Source organism: Peromyscus maniculatus, chromosome 12 (genome assembly GCF_049852395.1).
Source record: "Peromyscus maniculatus bairdii isolate BWxNUB_F1_BW_parent chromosome 12, HU_Pman_BW_mat_3.1, whole genome shotgun sequence".
Lineage (NCBI taxonomy): Eukaryota > Metazoa > Chordata > Mammalia > Rodentia > Cricetidae > Peromyscus > Peromyscus maniculatus.
This window is the reverse complement of record NC_134863.1, coordinates 34,879,868-34,897,766: the sequence shown is the minus strand read 5'-3', so window position 1 is coordinate 34,897,766 and position 17,899 is coordinate 34,879,868. Positions and strand designations below refer to the sequence as shown.

Genomic DNA, 17,899 nt, shown 5'->3' with positions numbered 1-17,899 from the left:
CGGGGAGCGGCCCTGCCCACAGTGGGCTGGGCCCTCCTGCAGCAGTTCAAAATCAAGATAATCCTCCACAGACGTGCCCACAGGCCAATCTGATCGGGGCAGTTCCTCAGCTGAGGCTTTCATCTCGGATGGCTCTAAGCTGTCAAGCTGACGGTCGAAGCTAGGCCAACCCCTGAGTTCCTCAAGCATGGTTTTCTTTAGTTCTTTGAACATTTGGCTGATAATTTCTTTGATGTCCTAGGCTCTTAAATCCAATGCCCGGAACTATCAAAGATTGTTTTTTATGGCCTGTTGGCTTTTTCTTTCCTGTTACTCCCCATGCTTTATAATTTTCATTGCCGGATAATTCGAATAGTGTTAGTGATACTGAGGATAAGAGGGTCTCCCCAGTGGGGTTCCGGCTTCTTGAGTCCTGCTACGAAGAATTCACCAGAGACATTTAGACAGTAGCAAGCAAAGTCAAAGAATTTAAAGAAAGGTGAACTTCCAGAGAAGGAGGCAGGCTGCAGCAGGCTGGCTGGAGCAGGCTTGAGGATGCCATTTTACAAAGGATCCGGGCTTTTCTGTGTACAGTTTGTCTGTTGCATGTAGTTCTGCACAGAACTTCATGTGATGCATGTCGTCTTATTGTCTTAAGCCACCATTTGGGGTGAGCTTTAGTAGTAGTATGAGTCCTGGGTTATTTTCGGATACTCTGGAGGGCCTCTGTACCTGTGCCAGTTTGGGTTTGCCTCAGCTGGGGTGTCCAGCCTTTCTCTCTGCCAGAGTGCTCTTTCCGTATGTCAGTTGGGTAAGGCTTTGCATAAGGCCTTCTGGGCCTTGCTCTCTGCCTTACTCGCCTGCCTCATTAGCATATCTGGATTCTGATTGCATTCTCCCTGCCCAAAGGGTTGTCCTTGTTGATTTTGTTTGTTTACTTAAGAACTCACCTAGAGTAAATCTGGGTTTGTCCTATGGCATGGTGGGAACAAATATCTCTGCCTTACTTATTATTGATGTCCTTTTCTTTTTAAGGCTGACTTTCTAGAAGTCACCCTATATATTGGTCAGTGTTTACTAAATGATATGCTCAAATACAAAGATCCAGAAAGGCTTTTCTTTCTACTGACAGCCCTGTGTGTACATTAGGTAATGTGGTTAAAGTTCAAGCTCTTCTCATTTGTCCCAGTTAATATGGATTCTCCCATCTCTTGTGTTGCTAGGCAGGAATGCGTAGGTAGGTAGCTCAGGCTCTCTCCAATATCTGAGGCTCTGTTTGGTCAGGCGTGTAAGGACAGTGTCAAGCCCACATGGCCTCATTTCTTTCTAGATCCCTCTGCCAAGGCCTTGCTAATCTCCACTTGTCTTGTTCCAGCTGGGACCATACCCTGAGTCTGCCAGATGACTTTAGGCTTTTCCCTCTTACTTTTAACACAGCTTCTTCTGCATTCTCCACACCAGCCCAGGCTTCTCTGTCAACGTAGCTGCTAGCTTTCACGGCCTGTCCCACATTCACAGAACTATCACACCAATGGCTTTTGACACGTTCGTGCTTCTTTCATATAGAAGGGCAGAACGTTGACCGAGAGTATATGATTTTTAAGTTTCGTTTTGAACGTGTTTTCTAAGCTATTACGAGTGGGAGTAAACAGTAACCTCATCTTTCCATCGTTTCAGATCTCGAGCTCCACCTATAAAGACAGGAACGAGGAATACAAACAGCAGTTCACACACCTGCCGGACTCAGAGAAGTTGATAGCAGGTACCAGAGCTCTCGATGCAGACAGCGCCACCAGCGGCAGCATGGAGAAAACTAGGGCTTCGTGCTAGAGAGCGACTGCGTGAAGGAAATGTAGCCCTGCTATTACTTACAGTACTGTTAGGAAAGCAGTGTCCTATTTTACAGTTAGGCAAGCTTAAGCCAAGTATAACCAGGGGAACATTGGTTTCTGACCTGTGAGATGCTACGTACTAAAAAGAAATGTGCCCTCGTGGTTTTTCCCTAGTGGTCCTTCCTTCCTTCCTTCCTTCCTTCCTTCCTTCCTTCCTTCCTTCCTTCCTTCCTTCCTTCCTTCCTTCCTTCCTTCCTTCCTTCCTTTCTTTCTTTCTTTCTTTCTTTCTTTCTTTCTTTCTTTCTAAAGAAAGATGTATTTATTATATATACAGTGTCCTGCCAGCGCACCAGAAGAGGGCACCAGATCTCATTATAGGTGGTTGTGAGCCACCATGTGGTTGCTGAGAATTGAACTCATGACCTCTGGACAAGTAGCTGGTGCTCTTAACACCTGAGCCATCTCTCCAGCCGTATATGGCTTTGTAAGGAACATTTAGATGTGATATTCACCACATAGTAACTCTATTGAGAAAAACATACTCTTCAACAAGTGTACTGATAGAGCAATTTAATAAGAATGTTCGTGCCGGGTGGCGGTGGCGGTGGCGGCAGTGGTGGCGCAAGCCTTTAATCCCAGCACTCGGGAGACAGAGGCAGGCGTATCTTTGTGAGTTCCAGGCTAGCCCGCTCCATTCCTTCTGTCTTCTTCCCCAGTGCTAAGATTCCAAGCACACTACCACACTCAGTTTTAAATTTTATAAGTTTAACTTAATTCTATTTTTGTGTGCCTAGGTGTTTGCCTACACGTGTATATTGTGCCTTGTGTGCGCACTGCCTTCTGAGGCCAGAAGAGGGCATTGTATCCCTTAGGACTGCAGTTACAGATGGGTGTGGGCCACCATGTAGGTGCTGGGGGATCAAACCTGGGTCCTCAGGAAGAGTAGCCAGTGCTCTCAACCCCAGAGACATGGCTCCAGACCCCACGTCTGGAATGATATATGGCTTCTGGGGAATGAAATCAGGTCTGATGGACCTTGGTTGGCCTCAAACTCAGTATGTATCTGAGGGTGGTTTTGAATGCCACATTTTCCATGTGCTGTGATTACAGACAGTTGTCACCACATCCAGCAGACATAATATACTCTTATGATAAAAAATTCAGATATGAAATTGAAGGAAAAGTGGCGGGGGGGGTGTGGAAGGATTTTAGAGGGAGCAGAGAGGTAACTGTCTTTTTGTTAAAATGGAATCTTAATTGTTAAAAACAATTACAACTCTTTTGCTGTGTTACAAATGTTTCTTGCTCGCCTCCCACTTAAAACCAAATGCTTTTCATAGAAATAGTTCTCACATGTATCCTGTTCACTCTGACCTTGTTTTGTTTTGTTGAGACAGGGTGTTGCTATCCACCCCTGGCTGGCCTGGAACAGCTGGTCTTAAACTTGGAACTATCCTCCTGCCTTTACCTTCCAAGTACTAGGATAACAAGTGTGTTGTCATCATGCATGGTGATTTGTACCTTTTTGAAAGATATTAATTTCATTGGGTAGTGGAAAGTACTTGTTGTAAAACTGGAAAGCTAGCCAGGGAACTGCAGAGGAAAATAGTGACCTTTCTATCTGTATAAGGCTAGTATTGTAACTTTTATACATTCAATGTGTGTGTGTGTGTGTGTGTTTATTTTCAAAAAGTTACATATTTGCATTTTTTTCTGCCAGGTACAGTAAACGTGTTTAATGTAGATACTTTAGAAAGTGATATAAAGGGTAGAGTGGCTGCTCTAGAAACTTTTGGGGTATTGGGATGGTTCTGCATGGTGTTTGGGTGGTGTTACATGACTGTCATTGGTCACATGGTATTTGGTGGTGGTTACATGATTGTTCATTGGTCACATGGTATTTGGTGGTGGTTACATGGCTGTTCAGTGGTCACATGGTGTTTGGTAGTGGTTACATGATTGTTCATTGGTCACATGGTATTTGGTGGTGGTTACATGGCTGTTCAGTGGTCACATGGTATTTGGTGGTGGTTACATGACTGTCATTGGTCACATGGTATTTGGTGGTGGTTACATGGCTGTTCATTGGTCACATGGTATTTGGGTGGTGGTTACATGACTGTCATTGGTCACGTGGTATTTGGTGGTGGTTACATGACTGTCATTGGTCACGTGGTATTTGGTGGTAGTTATATGACTGTTTATTAGCCACATCTTTGTTGAGGAGATTGGTTGTTCATAAATTTTAATAAGAACCAATGTATCAGGGACATTGCAGGATAGAATGCTAACCGTGACAAACTAATTGAGTCTGAAATGAGTGGAATGGTTCCATCATGATTGGGTTGGTATATATAGTTGCCCTTTGATATGTCAGGAGATTGGATCCAGGAAGTCCCCATGGAAATAGTATAGCATTTACATGGAACCCAAGTACATTTTTTTTTTGTGTGTGTGCCTTAAATCCTCTCTGGGTTACTATTAATAGCTCACACAAAGTAAATGATGTGTAAGTGGTTATTATATGTATTATTTAGAGAACAATGGCCTGAAAAAAAATTTGTGCATGTTCAGTACAGATGTAATTCTTTTAAAAAGAAACATTTAAACTTACCTTTGTGAAATACTCTGAGGAGGTAGAACCCATGGCTATGGAGGACTGACTCCAGCTGTCTATTCTCTATCTCTGTCTGCTAAGACTCTAGCAGCATGGAATTTGTCTGGAGCCCATGTCTTGGTTTCTTGAACACCACTCTTCCTGAAGAAACTGCTGGAGCAGTGTGGTGGTTTGAATAGGAGTGGCCCCCATAGACTCGTGTGTTTGAATGCTTGGCCCTTGGGGAGTGGCACTAATAGGAGGTGTGGCCTTGTTGGAGTAGGTGTGGCCTCTTTGGAGGAGGTGTGTCACTCTGGGGGCAGGCTTTGAGGTATCATATGCTCAAGCTACACCCAGATCCAGTATACAGACTTCTTCTAGTGTCTTCGGATCAAGATGTAGAACTCTCAGCTCCTTCTCCAGCACCATGTCTGTCTACATGCCACCATGTATCTCCCCATGGTGATAATGGACTAAACCTCTGAAGCCAGCCCCAATGAAATGTTTTCCTTTATAAGAGTTGCGATGGGCATGGTGTCTCTTCACAGCAATGAAACACTGACTAAGACAAACAGTAACAACTCAAGACCAGTGAGGATAGAGCATGTCATGTTACAGTACCAACAGTGGGTTAAGAAAGTGAAAACAGGCAGTAACTTGAAACAGCTCCTGATGTTCAAAGTTAGAATATCTTAAGCAACAAAAAAACAATGATTTGGGCTAACAACCCGAAGAATCAAATAAATATCCACGAGTCCATATTGTGTTGAATAAATGCTTGAATAATTAAGCAATTATGGAGGAACAACAGTCTTTCAGAATCTCAAGCATATTTAGGTAATTTATATGCTTGCTAAAATTTTAAGTTTCAGAAGTTTAGGGGCTGGACAGACAGCTCCATTGGTGAAGTGTCTGCTGAACAAATTCAAGGACCTGAGTCTGGATCCTCGAACCCAAATAAAAGCCATGTGTGGTAATTGCTCTCCTGTGACCCCAGCATGAGGGAGGGGATAATCACTCTGAGGCTTATATTAATTGTAAATGCTCAGCCAATAGCTCAGGCTTATTACTAACTAGCTCTTACATTTAAGTTGATCCATATTTCTTATTTACCCTCTGCCACGTGTCAGTACCTTTATTAGAATGGCACCTTCATCTTCTATTCCCTCTGCATCTGCTGGCAACTCCTCAGACTTTGTGATTCTCCTTCCCATCATCCTTAGTTTGGTCTTCCCGCCTATACTTCCTGCCTGGCTACTGGCCAATCAGAATTTTATTAAACCAGTTCAAGTGACAAAACTTTACAGTGTACAAGAAGATTATTCCCCAGTACTCGTGGCCGGTTATCATAGAAAAATTGATGAACTTTATTTTCAGTGAGAGACCCTGTCTCAAAAAATGAGATGGCTCAGCATTTGAGAGCCTGGGTTCAATTCCCAGCACCCACATTGCAACTCACAACTGTCTGTAACCTCAGTTCCTGGGGACCCGACACCCTCCTGCAGACATACATACAGGTAAAACACCAATGTACATAAAACAAAAATGAAGAAAATACAGGGGCTGGAAATTAATCATTTGGATTTGGCCAATTAGAGATCACTGGTGAATGAAGAAGAGGAGGCAGCGGCAGCAGCTGTGATGTAGGGAACACGGTACACACCTAAAGTTAAGGTCTCCTCAGCTCTTGTTCTCCATACCTACGGATGAGAAGAGTTTCTAAAATATTTTAACTGACCCTGAACACTGATAAAACTAACTTAACCAATGTTAATCCCTGCCTAGCATCTGATATCCTGATGGATAAAGGACCAGTGTCACCAATGAAAACCTTTCTCAAATGTGTACATGCTAATTAACCAGCATGTGGTGTTGAACACTAATAACCATATTTTAAGGGCTTATGGCCTCCTCTCACAGATGTAGACATTGTGATTAGATTGTTAGTCTATTCATCTCATGTGTAAGTGCAAAATTACAGCAATTTCTAACTATCTCGTGGAAAAAATTTCCCATCCACGTCCTAACTAGGCCCAGCCCTGATTATTTGTGAAATCAAGTGCATTTGTGATGGTATGACCATAGACATCTTTGAAAATTTCCAATTGTCTGCATTAGCATGGCTTTTTTTTTTTTACTCTTAAGACTCACTTGGGCCTTTTCTTTTTTCTTTACTAGTCTTGATCAAAGAATTCTTAATTAAAACCTATAACTACATTTGAGCCAGCAATTCTACTTGTAGGAAAATGATACTATCAAGGCATATCAAGACCCTCAACGCTTTCAGCTAACCATGAGTGTGGCTAGACTGGAGTGAGGCTAGGATATGGAAAGGGGAGCCTTAGGTGAGATTATTAAAATACTGATAGTTGCCAGATGTGGTAGTATGCACCTTTAATCCTGGCATTCGGGGTTGGGGATTTAGCTCAGTAGTAGAACGCTTGCCTACCAAGTGCAAGTCCCTGGGTTCGGTCCTCAGCTCAAAAAAAAAAAAAAAAAATTCTAGCATTCAGGAGGCAGAGGCTGTTGGATTTCTGTGAGTTTGAGGCCAGCTAGAGCAACACAGACTCTGTTTTAAAAAAAGAAAACAAAAAGAATTGGGCATGTATAGAAATGTATTGAAACCTATGTTTTATTTACATGTGTGTTTTACCTGTATGTATGTCATCGTGTGTGTGCTTAGTGCCAGCAGAGGTCAGAAAGTGGCCTCAAATCCCCTCAAATTGGGGTTACAGATGATTGTGAGTTGCTTTGTGGGTGCTGGGAATAGAATCTGGGTCCAGATACTGGTCATCAACTTTGAAGTAACAGATGGCCCAAATTACACAATGGAAAAACTCAAAGTTTCTTTCCCTTCCCCTCCCCCCTCCCTTTTTTCAGTGATTTTAGCCTTGCAATGATTTGGGTCTGAGTGGCAGGCTAGGCTGGTGTGAGGAAGACTGTATATGGGAAGAATGTGAACTGCGTAGTCTATGGCTGAGAATGAAGGACTAGACAGATGAAACAGCTGGAACGGCTTCCCTCTGGAGGTGTATACCTCTGTTCCCCCCAGAGCACTCTTGCCTGTGTGTGGGAGGATGGGAAGAAGCGTGCTGATGGACCCGTCTCGTGGGCCACTTTCTGTGCGGTGACAAAACACCCGAGATAATCAACTTGGAAGAGAAAGGAAGACGGACTTTGGCTCACGGTTTCAGATGTTCCCATTCATGGCCCGTGTTGCCATTGCTTTAGGGCTTGTGTTGAAGCTATTAATTATTTGCAGGGACTGTGTGGTGGAGCAGAAGTCACCACTCCACAGTGACCCAATTTCCTCCCAATAGGCCCCCCCTAGTTCACGGGTTCCATCACCTCCAAGTAGTGCTGCAGGCTGGGAACAAATCCTTCAACTCATGGCCTTTGGATGACGTACGAGATTTCAAATGCCCTGTTATCCCATCCTTGCTTGCCGAAAGGTGACTGCTACCCCGTGATGCTAACACTCCCACCAGAGGCTGCGCTCTTTTTTATGTGGCCCCACAGGGTCTGTTTTTCTTACAGAGAAGCTGGGGCATTGGTGCTGCCAGTGTTTGGAGAGGAGGTGAGTGTGGCTAAGGCCGGCCTGAGGAGCCTGTCAGTCAGTTCCTGGGTGGCTGTCCCTGTTGCAAACCCACCCCTGTGCACACATAGGGAATGGGGACACCCTCTGCTTCAGCCTTCTGTAGGTTCTGGAGCCGAGGCCCCACTCACTGGTTTTGTTCACTTATTTTATACGAGGGGCCATTCATTGGCATTCTAAAACTGTAAACGATCTTCCAGTCTGCTAATGTACCTCCCCTCCCTCCCTCAGCACTGTTTTGAGTTTAATTGACTAAATGTCTTCTTTGTTATCTCAAAAGAAGTTTGTAGAAGGAGAAGGAAAAAACACGTGTCTAACAAATATCCCTTCCAACCTGCACGGTTCTATGTACTGCTTTTTTTTTAAAGTAATGGTATTCATACTTTTACCCTTTTGAAAGAATTATTTAGGAGACTATTCTTTTTCTTGGTGATGTTATTGCTCAAAATTTAATTTTGAGTTTTCTGACTATCTAAGTGAATAAGATCGATGTACAAACAGGATAATGTTCTATTGAGGACATATAATCTAGTACAAAATCTCTTGCCAACTCAGAATACCTCTCCATAAAGGCAGAAGAATAAAAAAAAAAAGCACTTGGTTATTGATTAAACATAAACTAAAATGCAAGCCAGCCATGGTGAACCATGTCTGCAAGTCTAACATTTGGAGGCAGAGGATACCAAGTTTCGGGCCAGCCTACGATACATGAGTTCATCACCAACCTGAGCTACACAGAGAGACCCTGTCTGAGAACAATAATAACGAAGTAAAGCATACAAGCAAGAATAAAATTCAGAATGTGGTCTGTGTAAGATTGCAAAAACTGACAGCCAGGCAGATACAACTGGCTGGAAACTGCTCCTAAAGTTTAGATGTAGCTGGGTGCTGAGGATGCCTTCAATGTGTAGAGTGCTAGCCTCATGGGTTTCATCCCCAGCACCATATAAACAGGCCTGCAATTCCAGCCGTGGAGGGGTGCAGGCAGGGGATTAGGGGTTCAAAGTCATCTTTAGCGATAAAGTGAGTTTGAGGCCGGCCTAGCTAGGCTGTATGAGAATGTGTAGGAAGTGAAGGAAGGAAGGGAGGGAGGAGGGAGGGAGGAAGAAGAAAGGATGACCAGTCCTGAAATGAACCAAGTTCACATCACCATGCCACATTTAATTCATCTCAACTTTACCTAGCGATTAGGGAAACCAGCAGAGACAGCTAGTGAGTAAAATCCCCTGGAAAAGTAAACTCACATCTTTATGACAGAGGTAGTCTTGTGGCTGGAAGCCAGGGGATTTAGGCTCTTATCTTCCTGGACGACTCCTGGGTCCTCGAAGAAACTTCCCTGGGCTGTGAAGCTGGTGAGAAGCCTGTTGAGGTTTTTGAAACGATTCAGATCACCTTCAAAGGAGCAGGAAAGGAACTGGTAAGTCATTAAAGAAAATGCCCTAAGAAAAGCCAATGGGACCAAATATTCCTCTGTTAACACATTCCAGGTGTGGACTGTAGCTTTCAGTATAGCTGGTATAAATCAGTGCAGGGTGATCTACATAGCGAGGTGGGCACTATCTGACAGGCCATGACGTGGTCCCCTTCCCGTTGCCCCAGGCCTGTTTAATCAGAACTGTAGGGAAGAGCTGGTACTCTGTAGTAGCAGCCAACCAGGGATTTCTGAAGTCGGAGAAGCACTGGATGATAAAAAAAAATCTTTCAGTGGTTACGATGAAAATGTCATGGCACCTGAAGATGACCTTTAACCCACTGTGTTTGGGAGACACATGGTAGTGAAGGAGCAGCCTAATCTGCTCAGTTATTTACTGAGAGTGTTTGTTTGGTGGCATCTCAGTTTCTTGTTTGGTTGTTGTTGTTGTTGTTTTTAACTTTCTCTGAAGGAAGCATTACTAAAGGCTGACTACCTTGCTCAGTTTTCCGTGTTTGTTTAGAACTTTAACACAACTAAGGTTAAGTATTTTGAGGCTTATTCAACTTTTTTGTTGAATTATGTTTGTTTTGTTTGAGACAGGGTCTTGTTATGTAGCTCTGGCTGTCCTGGAACTCCCTATGCCTGGCTGGCCTCGAACTCCTGGAGATCCACCTGCCTTTGCCTCCTGAGTGCTGGGATTAAAGGTGTACATCACTGTGCCTGACAACTTTTATTTTAAAATAAAAAAAAAACTTACCTTATGCGATTTTAAAATTTAGCAGTTATCTGAATCACCTTACAGAAACTCTTCATACCGTGTGTTGTCCGTAGTTTGGCCCTGTGGATCAAATTAGGCCCTAAGCAGGATCTAAATGGTAGAGGCATGATATTTGTGCTGCGTTGTTTTTACCAGCTCAACATCAACTAGAGTCATCTGGGAAGAAGGGACCCTTAACCGATGAATTGTCTCCATCAAACTGGCCTGTGGAAATGTCTGTGAGCATTTTCTTGATTCAGGATTGATGTGAAAGGGCTCAGATCATGTGAGCAGTGCTGACCCTAGGCAGGTGGTTCCGGATTGGATAAGAAAGCAAGCTGAGCAAGCCTTGGAAATGGAGCCAGTAAACAGTGCTCTTGGGTGGCTTCTTTCAGGGTTCTGCTATGATGATAGACCGTGACGTGGAAGTGTAAGCCAAGCTAGCCCTTCCTCTTCTCCCAAGCTTCTTTGGGTCCCAGTGTTTATCACAACAACTGAAAGCAAACTAGTCTTTGTTTCTCTTCAGCTGCTCAGACAAAATACCCTGACAAAAGCAACTAGAGGAAAAGGAGTTGACCAGCTGTCAGTTCCAGGTTATTATTCCTTACCATGAGGGAGCTGGTTACATCACATCCATAATCAGGAAGAAGAGTGACTGACGAATGCATGCCTGCATTTGCTCAATTCTCTCTCTCTCTCTCTCTCTCTCTCTGTCTCTCTCTCTCTGTCTCTCTCTCTCTCTCTCTCTCTCTCTCTCTCTCTCTCTCTCTCTCTCTCTCTCTCTCTCTCTCTCTGTCATCTTACACGGGCTCGGACTGAAACCCAGGGAACAGTGCTTGCTACCCACAATGGTCTAGTCTTTCCACCTTAATCAATGTAATCAAGATAATTCCCTAAAACATGCCCACAGGTCAGTTCAATCTAGATAGTCTCTCACTGAGACGCTTAGGTAATTTTAGATTATATAAATTGTCAATTAAAACTATCACAATGGTTTAATTAACTTGTTTGGTAGGCAATAACATAGTTTCTTCCTTCTTCCTCTCCCCCTTCCCTCCTCCTCCTCCTCTTCTTAACAGAAGACTTGATTTTAAAAGATTTTAGTGTTGATGTGGAAGGGATCAGCCTGGAAACTGAATTAAATTGTATACAGGTGGTGTGTGTGTGTGTGTGTGTGTGTGTGTGTGTGTGTGTGTGTGCGCGCGCACACTCATGCATGCATGTGTGTTTTGCTAAGGCTACAAACCAGGGCTTTGTGGATGTTAAACATACGTGCTAGCACATTCTCTAGCTTCATGTATTTTTCTGATCATTCTCTTATTCTTATCTGTTATCTAATCAATCACCAATTTCCTATTAGTGCTATTTTCTAAATGTCTCTGAATCTTAATATTTCTGGTCTGAGTCACTATCCACTTTTCCTAAGACTTGTAGTTGACTTCCCAGAATCTGGGGAGGAAGTCCTGAGTGGATGTGTATTGTTGATGTGAGCATATCCATGTCAAGGGCCCCAACGCCTCAGATGCATGGGAATGGCAAAGCCTTCCCTAGGTCAGGCTCAGGGAAATGGCAAAGTCTTCCCCGGTCCAAGAAAGCATTGATGAAAGATTGACCTTTAGCTAAAACAGTGTATACAGGAACTATCAACCATAGCTTCTTCTTTCCCAGTGACTGTAACATGAGACTGCTCTCTTGCAGAACCCCCACCAGGATTAACTAAACCAGCCTCCTTGTTCAGTTGTACATAATAACCCTGCCTCGATTTAGATGCATAAAATAAAAGAGACGTCTCCAGGCTGCTGCTGGTGCGTCTCCATCAGAGTGCATGACCCACCCAACCCCAGCTTTTCTGTGTGTGTATCTGCTGTTTCTGCATTCCCTGTTGCCCCAGTTAGGTCCATCTCCAAGGCTGGGAGAGGTCACAGCGAAAAAACCTTTTCTACAGCCTGAATAAAGTGGTACTTAAAAACATAGATCTAACCATGTTCCTTCCACTTAAAGCTCAGGAGTTGTACAATGAACTGTGAGACCTTTCAGGGTCCACCTTCTCCAGCTTCTCCTGGTACCCTGTCCCTCCGCTCTTGCTTTCTCTTTTGAGGCAGAGTCTACTTATATATCCCTAGCTGGCCTGGAACTCACAGGGATCTGTCTGCCCTGCCTCCTGAGCTGGGATTAAAGGTGTGCACCACCACCTCCCCTAATCTTTGGATTCTTTTTTTTTTTTGTTTTTTTTTTGTTTTTTTCGAGACAGGGTTTCTCTGTGTAGCTTTGCGCCTTTCCTGGAGCTCACTTGGTAGCCCAGGCTGGCCTCGAACTCACAAAGATCCGCCTGCCTCTGCCTCCCAAGTGCTGGGATTAAAGGCGTGCACCACCATGCCCGGCCTTTTGGATTCTTTTTAAAAGAATACTTATTCAGGGAAGTCATTCCTGATAATGTTCTCTCTATACCCTCCCCCTGACTCTTGTTAAGTTGTAATTTTCTCTGTGCTTTGGTCATCATCATACTCGTGTTTGTATTTGTTGATGGTTGATCTTTATTGTCAACTTGACTGGATTTGGAATCTCCTAGGAGACACACCTCTGGATGTGTCTGTGAGCGAATTTCCAGGAGCTTTAACTGCGGGTGGAAAACCCTGAATGTGGGTCACACCATCTCGTGACCCGAGAGTCCTGCCTGTACTGAATAAGGAGGGGGAGTGGGGGAAAGCGGTTGAGTGCTGGCATCCCCCTGTCTCTGCTTCTTCATCACTGACTAGTCTGCTCCTCTACCTGCTTTCCCGAACTGTGTTCATTACTTTTCCTGTTGCTAACAAAAGCAACTTGGAGGAGACCGTCTTCATTTCGGCTCACAGTCCATGATGGTGAGGAAGTGTGGTGATATTTTATTTGTATGTTAATAAATAAAGTTTGCCTGGAGATCAGAGGAAATAGCAAGCCATTAAGTAAACACAAAAGTCAGGCAGTGGTAGCACACACCCTTAATCCGATCACTTGACAGGCAAGGTCTGTGGGTTCAAGGCCACACTAGAGAACAGAGCCAAGCTGTGGTAACACATGCCTTTAAACCCCGGTACCAACCATAGAGACCTGGAGGTCTATACAGACAGGCAGTGACAAGGAAGTGAGGTAGCTGGGTTAAGAGCCAATGAGAGGGCAGAACAGCAAGGCAATAAAGGCGCATGTTAGACAGGAAGTAGTTCACTTTTGGTAGCTACAGAGCTAGAGAGGTAAGATTGGTGTCTATTCCTTTTTCCCTGATCTCTAAGGCTTTCACCCCTATATTTGGCTCCATGTTTTTTATTTAATAAAACGGTTTAGAAATTCATCTACAAGGAAGTCATGGTGGCAGGCATTTGAGGCGGCTTGTTACATTGCACTAACAGTCAGAAAGCAGCAAGTTTTCTCCATTTCATGTAGTCTGGGCCCCCAGCTCATGGAATGGTACTGCCCACATTCATCCAGGGTGGGTCTTACTTCCTCAGTTAATCTGATTGAGGCAATCCTTCACAGGCATGGCCAGGGGCATGTCTCCTGGATTATTCCAGATTCTAGCAGGTTGACAATATTAACCATCACACCTACCTTTCATTTACAAAGTTCCACGAGGGTAAGCAATATTTCTGGTGCACTTAGTGCTTAACAAAATAGCTGGCATAGAGTATATGAATGAATGAATGAATGAATGAATGAATGAATGAATGAACAGTGATGTCTTTTCACAAGCTGAAGTAGTAGTATAAGGTTTATTCAGTTGTCAGATTTTTGTGAATAACCTTTTCATTTTTGTCTGCATAGATTATGCTTGTGCCCTTCAGAGGGATATTTTGCTTCAGGGGCGGCTGTACCTTTCAGAAAACTGGCTTTGTTTCTATAGCAACATCTTCAGATGGGAAACTACAGTAAGATATTTTGCATTTGATTTGTTGATACAAATAATTGCATAGTCAGAAATGTACACAGTACTCTTAAAAAGCAGTGTATTGAGGATGATTCAAAAGTAAAATGGTATGTATTTGTGTATCTATGTTTATGTAAGTATAATGTATTTTTACGTGCGTAAATGTGTAATGTATTTTTCTAATTTCAATACATCAGGCTCCCTTTGTACTTACTACAGTTCAGTTGGAAGGGCTTGATTGCCAAAACCATGGTTACTTGACAGACTGTCTACATTGTTCTCCAAGTTTAAATGTGGAGCCTGAACTCCCACGTGTCTTTCACACCCAGTCCTAATGTTAGATCCTGGGAGTGATGGGCAGAATGCTGAAGGGAACACGTCCGAATGCTGACCTTGATTTTCACAGAGAACACAGCGTGTGCTTGTGAACTCCTAAAGCAGGCCTTTCAGCCAAATACTCTGGATTAGACGGATGTAACACTTGGTATTTGGGGTTGTATATGCTTCTGAAAATATGAATTTCAGTTTTTAAAAAGTATTTTTTTGTGTGTGTATGTTTAGATTTCTATTGCTTTAAAGAATATAACCTTTATGACCAAAGAAAAAACTGCTCGACTCATCCCAAATGCTATCCAGATCATCACCGAGGGCGAAAAGGTGAGGGACTTGTCTATCTTAGCCGTATTAATAGCAGGGAGAAACTGTCTCACACTGGTAGCACCGGGGGGTAGGTAGTTCTTGAAGCTACAGTGTCTTGTGGAGCCACAGGATATCAATAACGGATTCTTGTATGTTTAAATGGCTACCATTTGCAGAGAAGAAAGAGGACGGCAGGGAGGTGGGAAAGGACAGTGGGGGGTGACTAAGATAAAAGATAACTACGTACATATAAAGATGTCACAATTAAACCCATTTCTTTGAATGCTAATTAAAATAAATAAGGAAATCCAAAAGAGACAGTAGTAATCATTAGCTCACATGATATGTATGCAACAGTGTCTGCAGATTACTGCTGTGGATGTCTTTCTGTATGCTGTGAATATGTGTTGCTCTGATTGGTTGATAAATAAAGCCGTTTGGCCTATGGCAAGGCAGCTTAGGGGCAGGAGGGAAATCCAAACACACAGGAAGAGAAAGTAGAGGCAAGGCAGAGAGCTACCGCCAGGAGAAGCAAGATGTAAAGGTATTGGTAAGCCACAAACCATGTGGCAAAGTATAGATTTATAGAAATGGGTTAATTTAAGATATAAGAGCTAGCTAGCAAGAGGCCCGCCATAGACCATACAGTTTGTAAGTAACATAAGCCTCTGTATGTTTAATTGGGTTCGCTGCAGGACCTGGTGGGACACAGGAAAACTTTCAGCTACAGATTGCTAGGATGGATCCTCTACAAAGGCTATCTATCGATAGCAGGGCATGGTGGTGCATGCTTTTAATCCCAGCACTCAGGGGGCAGAGGCAGGAGGATCTCTGGGTTCAAAGCCAGCCTGGTCTGCAGAGTGAGTTCCAGGACAGCCAGGGCTGTTATACAAAGAAAACCTGTCTTGACATGCTCACCCCTCCCAATATAGATATCGTATATATATCGAGATATGTGTGTGTGTGTGTGTGTGTGTGTGTGTGTGTGTGTGTGTGTGTGTGTGTGTAATCGAGAGGCCTCAGATTAATGAATTGAAAAATCTGTCTGTGAAAACATTAATACCCAAATCATGTGTGAAATTTTCTTAATCACTCCAGCATAGAACTAGCTTCCTCCTCCCTGTAGGTCAGCTCTGTGATAGGCGGTCACTGACTAGGCCGATGGAAGAGAAGACCCACCAGGAGGCCTCATTCAAGGATGTCTCTTGCTGCACCTTCTCACTGAAGTCAACTTTAAATATGACTTTACAAAAATAGCTAAATGTAGAGAAAGATATAGTGCTGAAAACAGACACAGAATTACAGATAGAGCATTCTACTGTTTTCTATAACATCAGAAGCCTCAGAGTTTAACTTGAGTGTTTTATGTGCAGGGATCCACTATTTTTGGAGTATTTTTAACACTTGAAAAAGTTGCCTAACTTAAAATTCATATCATTAATATATACATTTCTGAAATCTACTTGTATTCTTAGTTTATATGTGGCTCAACTGACAGGCATCATATCGCAAAGTTCAGAATAAAATACTTCCATTTTTCTATAAATTTATTTAGATTAATTTGAGAAAATTATTATGAACATAAACAGCTGCCTAGTTTTAGCTCATTTCCCTGGTAGATAAGAACAACACTATGTTTGAAAATGATGTTTAGTATGCTATTGTTACAGGGGAGGGCTTATAAAGAAGTCTCATTTATGCAGCAATTATTTATTTTTCTTTTAACACAAAGACAAGTGAAAACAGTGTGGGGAGTTGGTAGCTGTGGGCTTTGGTCAGCAGGACCCCACAGACCTTCATGACAGAACTGTGATGTGCAGGCATAAGCTGAGCAAACCCTTCCCTCCCCAAGTGGCTTTGGTCACGGTGTCTTATCACAGCGATAGAAACCCTAAGACGCTAAGTGCACTTTGTTTATCCAGTGTGTCTGTCCCCTTCGTTTCCACGGTGCTTAATTTGTCCCCTTATTTGTCTTTGTAGTTTTTCTTCACATCTTTCGGTGCCAGAGACAGAAGCTACCTGAGCATATTTCGGTTGTGGCAGAATGTGTTGTTAGATAAGGTAAGTGTTCATCCCAGAGGCCTGCTGTAAGAAGGCACAGGGGGGCTAGTGTGGACCTACGTAGAATTTGTGCAGAGCCTTTCTTGTTTTCATGAATCTAATTCGGATGACAATTCCACAACAGAAATTCTTTTGTTGATGTTTTTATTTTATTTTATTTTATTATTTTATTTTATTTTATTTTATTTTATTTTTTATTATTTTATTTTATTTTATTTTATTTTATTTTATTTTATTTTATTTTATTTTATTTTATTTTATTTTGCTGAGACAGGGTTTCTCTGTTTAACATCCCTGGCTGTCCTAGCTCTGTAGCCCAGGCTGTCTTCGAACTCACAGAGATCCTCCTGCCTCTGCCTCCTGAGTGCTGGGATAAAAGGCGTGTGCCACCACCACCTGGCTAACACTTCAAATTCTTTAAAGCAAAAGATCTATAGTTATTTTTGTGTTATTTCTTAAATTTAAAAAAATTGAAGAATTGGGCAGTGATAGCATATGTCTTCAATCCCAACACTCAGGAGGCAGAGGCAGGAGGATCTCTGTGAGTTTGAGGTCTACAGATTGAGTTCCAGGGCAGCCAGAGCTACACAGTGAGACTCCAGTCAAAAAGATCCTACCCCACAGCCAATAAAAAGAAGAGAAAGGAAGAAAAATTTTAAAACTTAAAAACTGGGCACTCGCCACCAAGCCTGATGACCTGAATTCAAGAATAAATAAATAAATAAATAAATAAATAAATAAATAAATAAATAAATAAATAAATAAATAAATGTAATAAAAATGTGAATTAGCAAGTTTTTATTAAAGAAGGTTTTTGTGGTGGTTGCGTGCATCTAAGCTAGTGGAGATTCGAGTGTGCACAGAGGCCTGAGGGGGACAATTCGATGTCTTCCTTGGCCACACTCCACCTTACTCCTGTGAGACAGGGTCTCATTGCTCCAGAAGTTGACTGTTCCGGTTAGGCTGGCTGGCCAGCAAGCGCAGGAGCTGTCTGCCTCCATCTCCCAGGGCTGGAGCTGTAGGTATGTGGTGCAGCCCTTTCTGGCCTTTTATAAGGGTGTTTGGGATTCAAATTTTGGTTCTCATACTTGTCCAGCAAGCATTTCCCGAGCTATCATCCCAGCCCCT

The 17,899-nt window shown here is 42.9% G+C and overlaps 1 protein-coding gene across 7 annotated transcripts in view; it reads left to right on the top strand.

The window, feature by feature from the left end:
• Positions 1–17,899, top strand: part of Gramd1c (GRAM domain containing 1C) — an 85,515-nt gene that overhangs the window by 16,914 nt on the left and 50,702 nt on the right. For all 7 annotated transcript variants that reach the window (XM_015994668.2, XM_006975760.4, XM_015994669.3 and 4 more), the window contains exons 3-6: positions 1,657–1,741; positions 13,969–14,072; positions 14,633–14,728; positions 16,691–16,771. In XM_015994668.2, the coding sequence (XP_015850154.1) occupies positions 1,657–1,741; positions 13,969–14,072; positions 14,633–14,728; positions 16,691–16,771 (366 nt within the window). The remainder of the gene's footprint in view (positions 1–1,656; positions 1,742–13,968; positions 14,073–14,632; positions 14,729–16,690; positions 16,772–17,899) is intronic.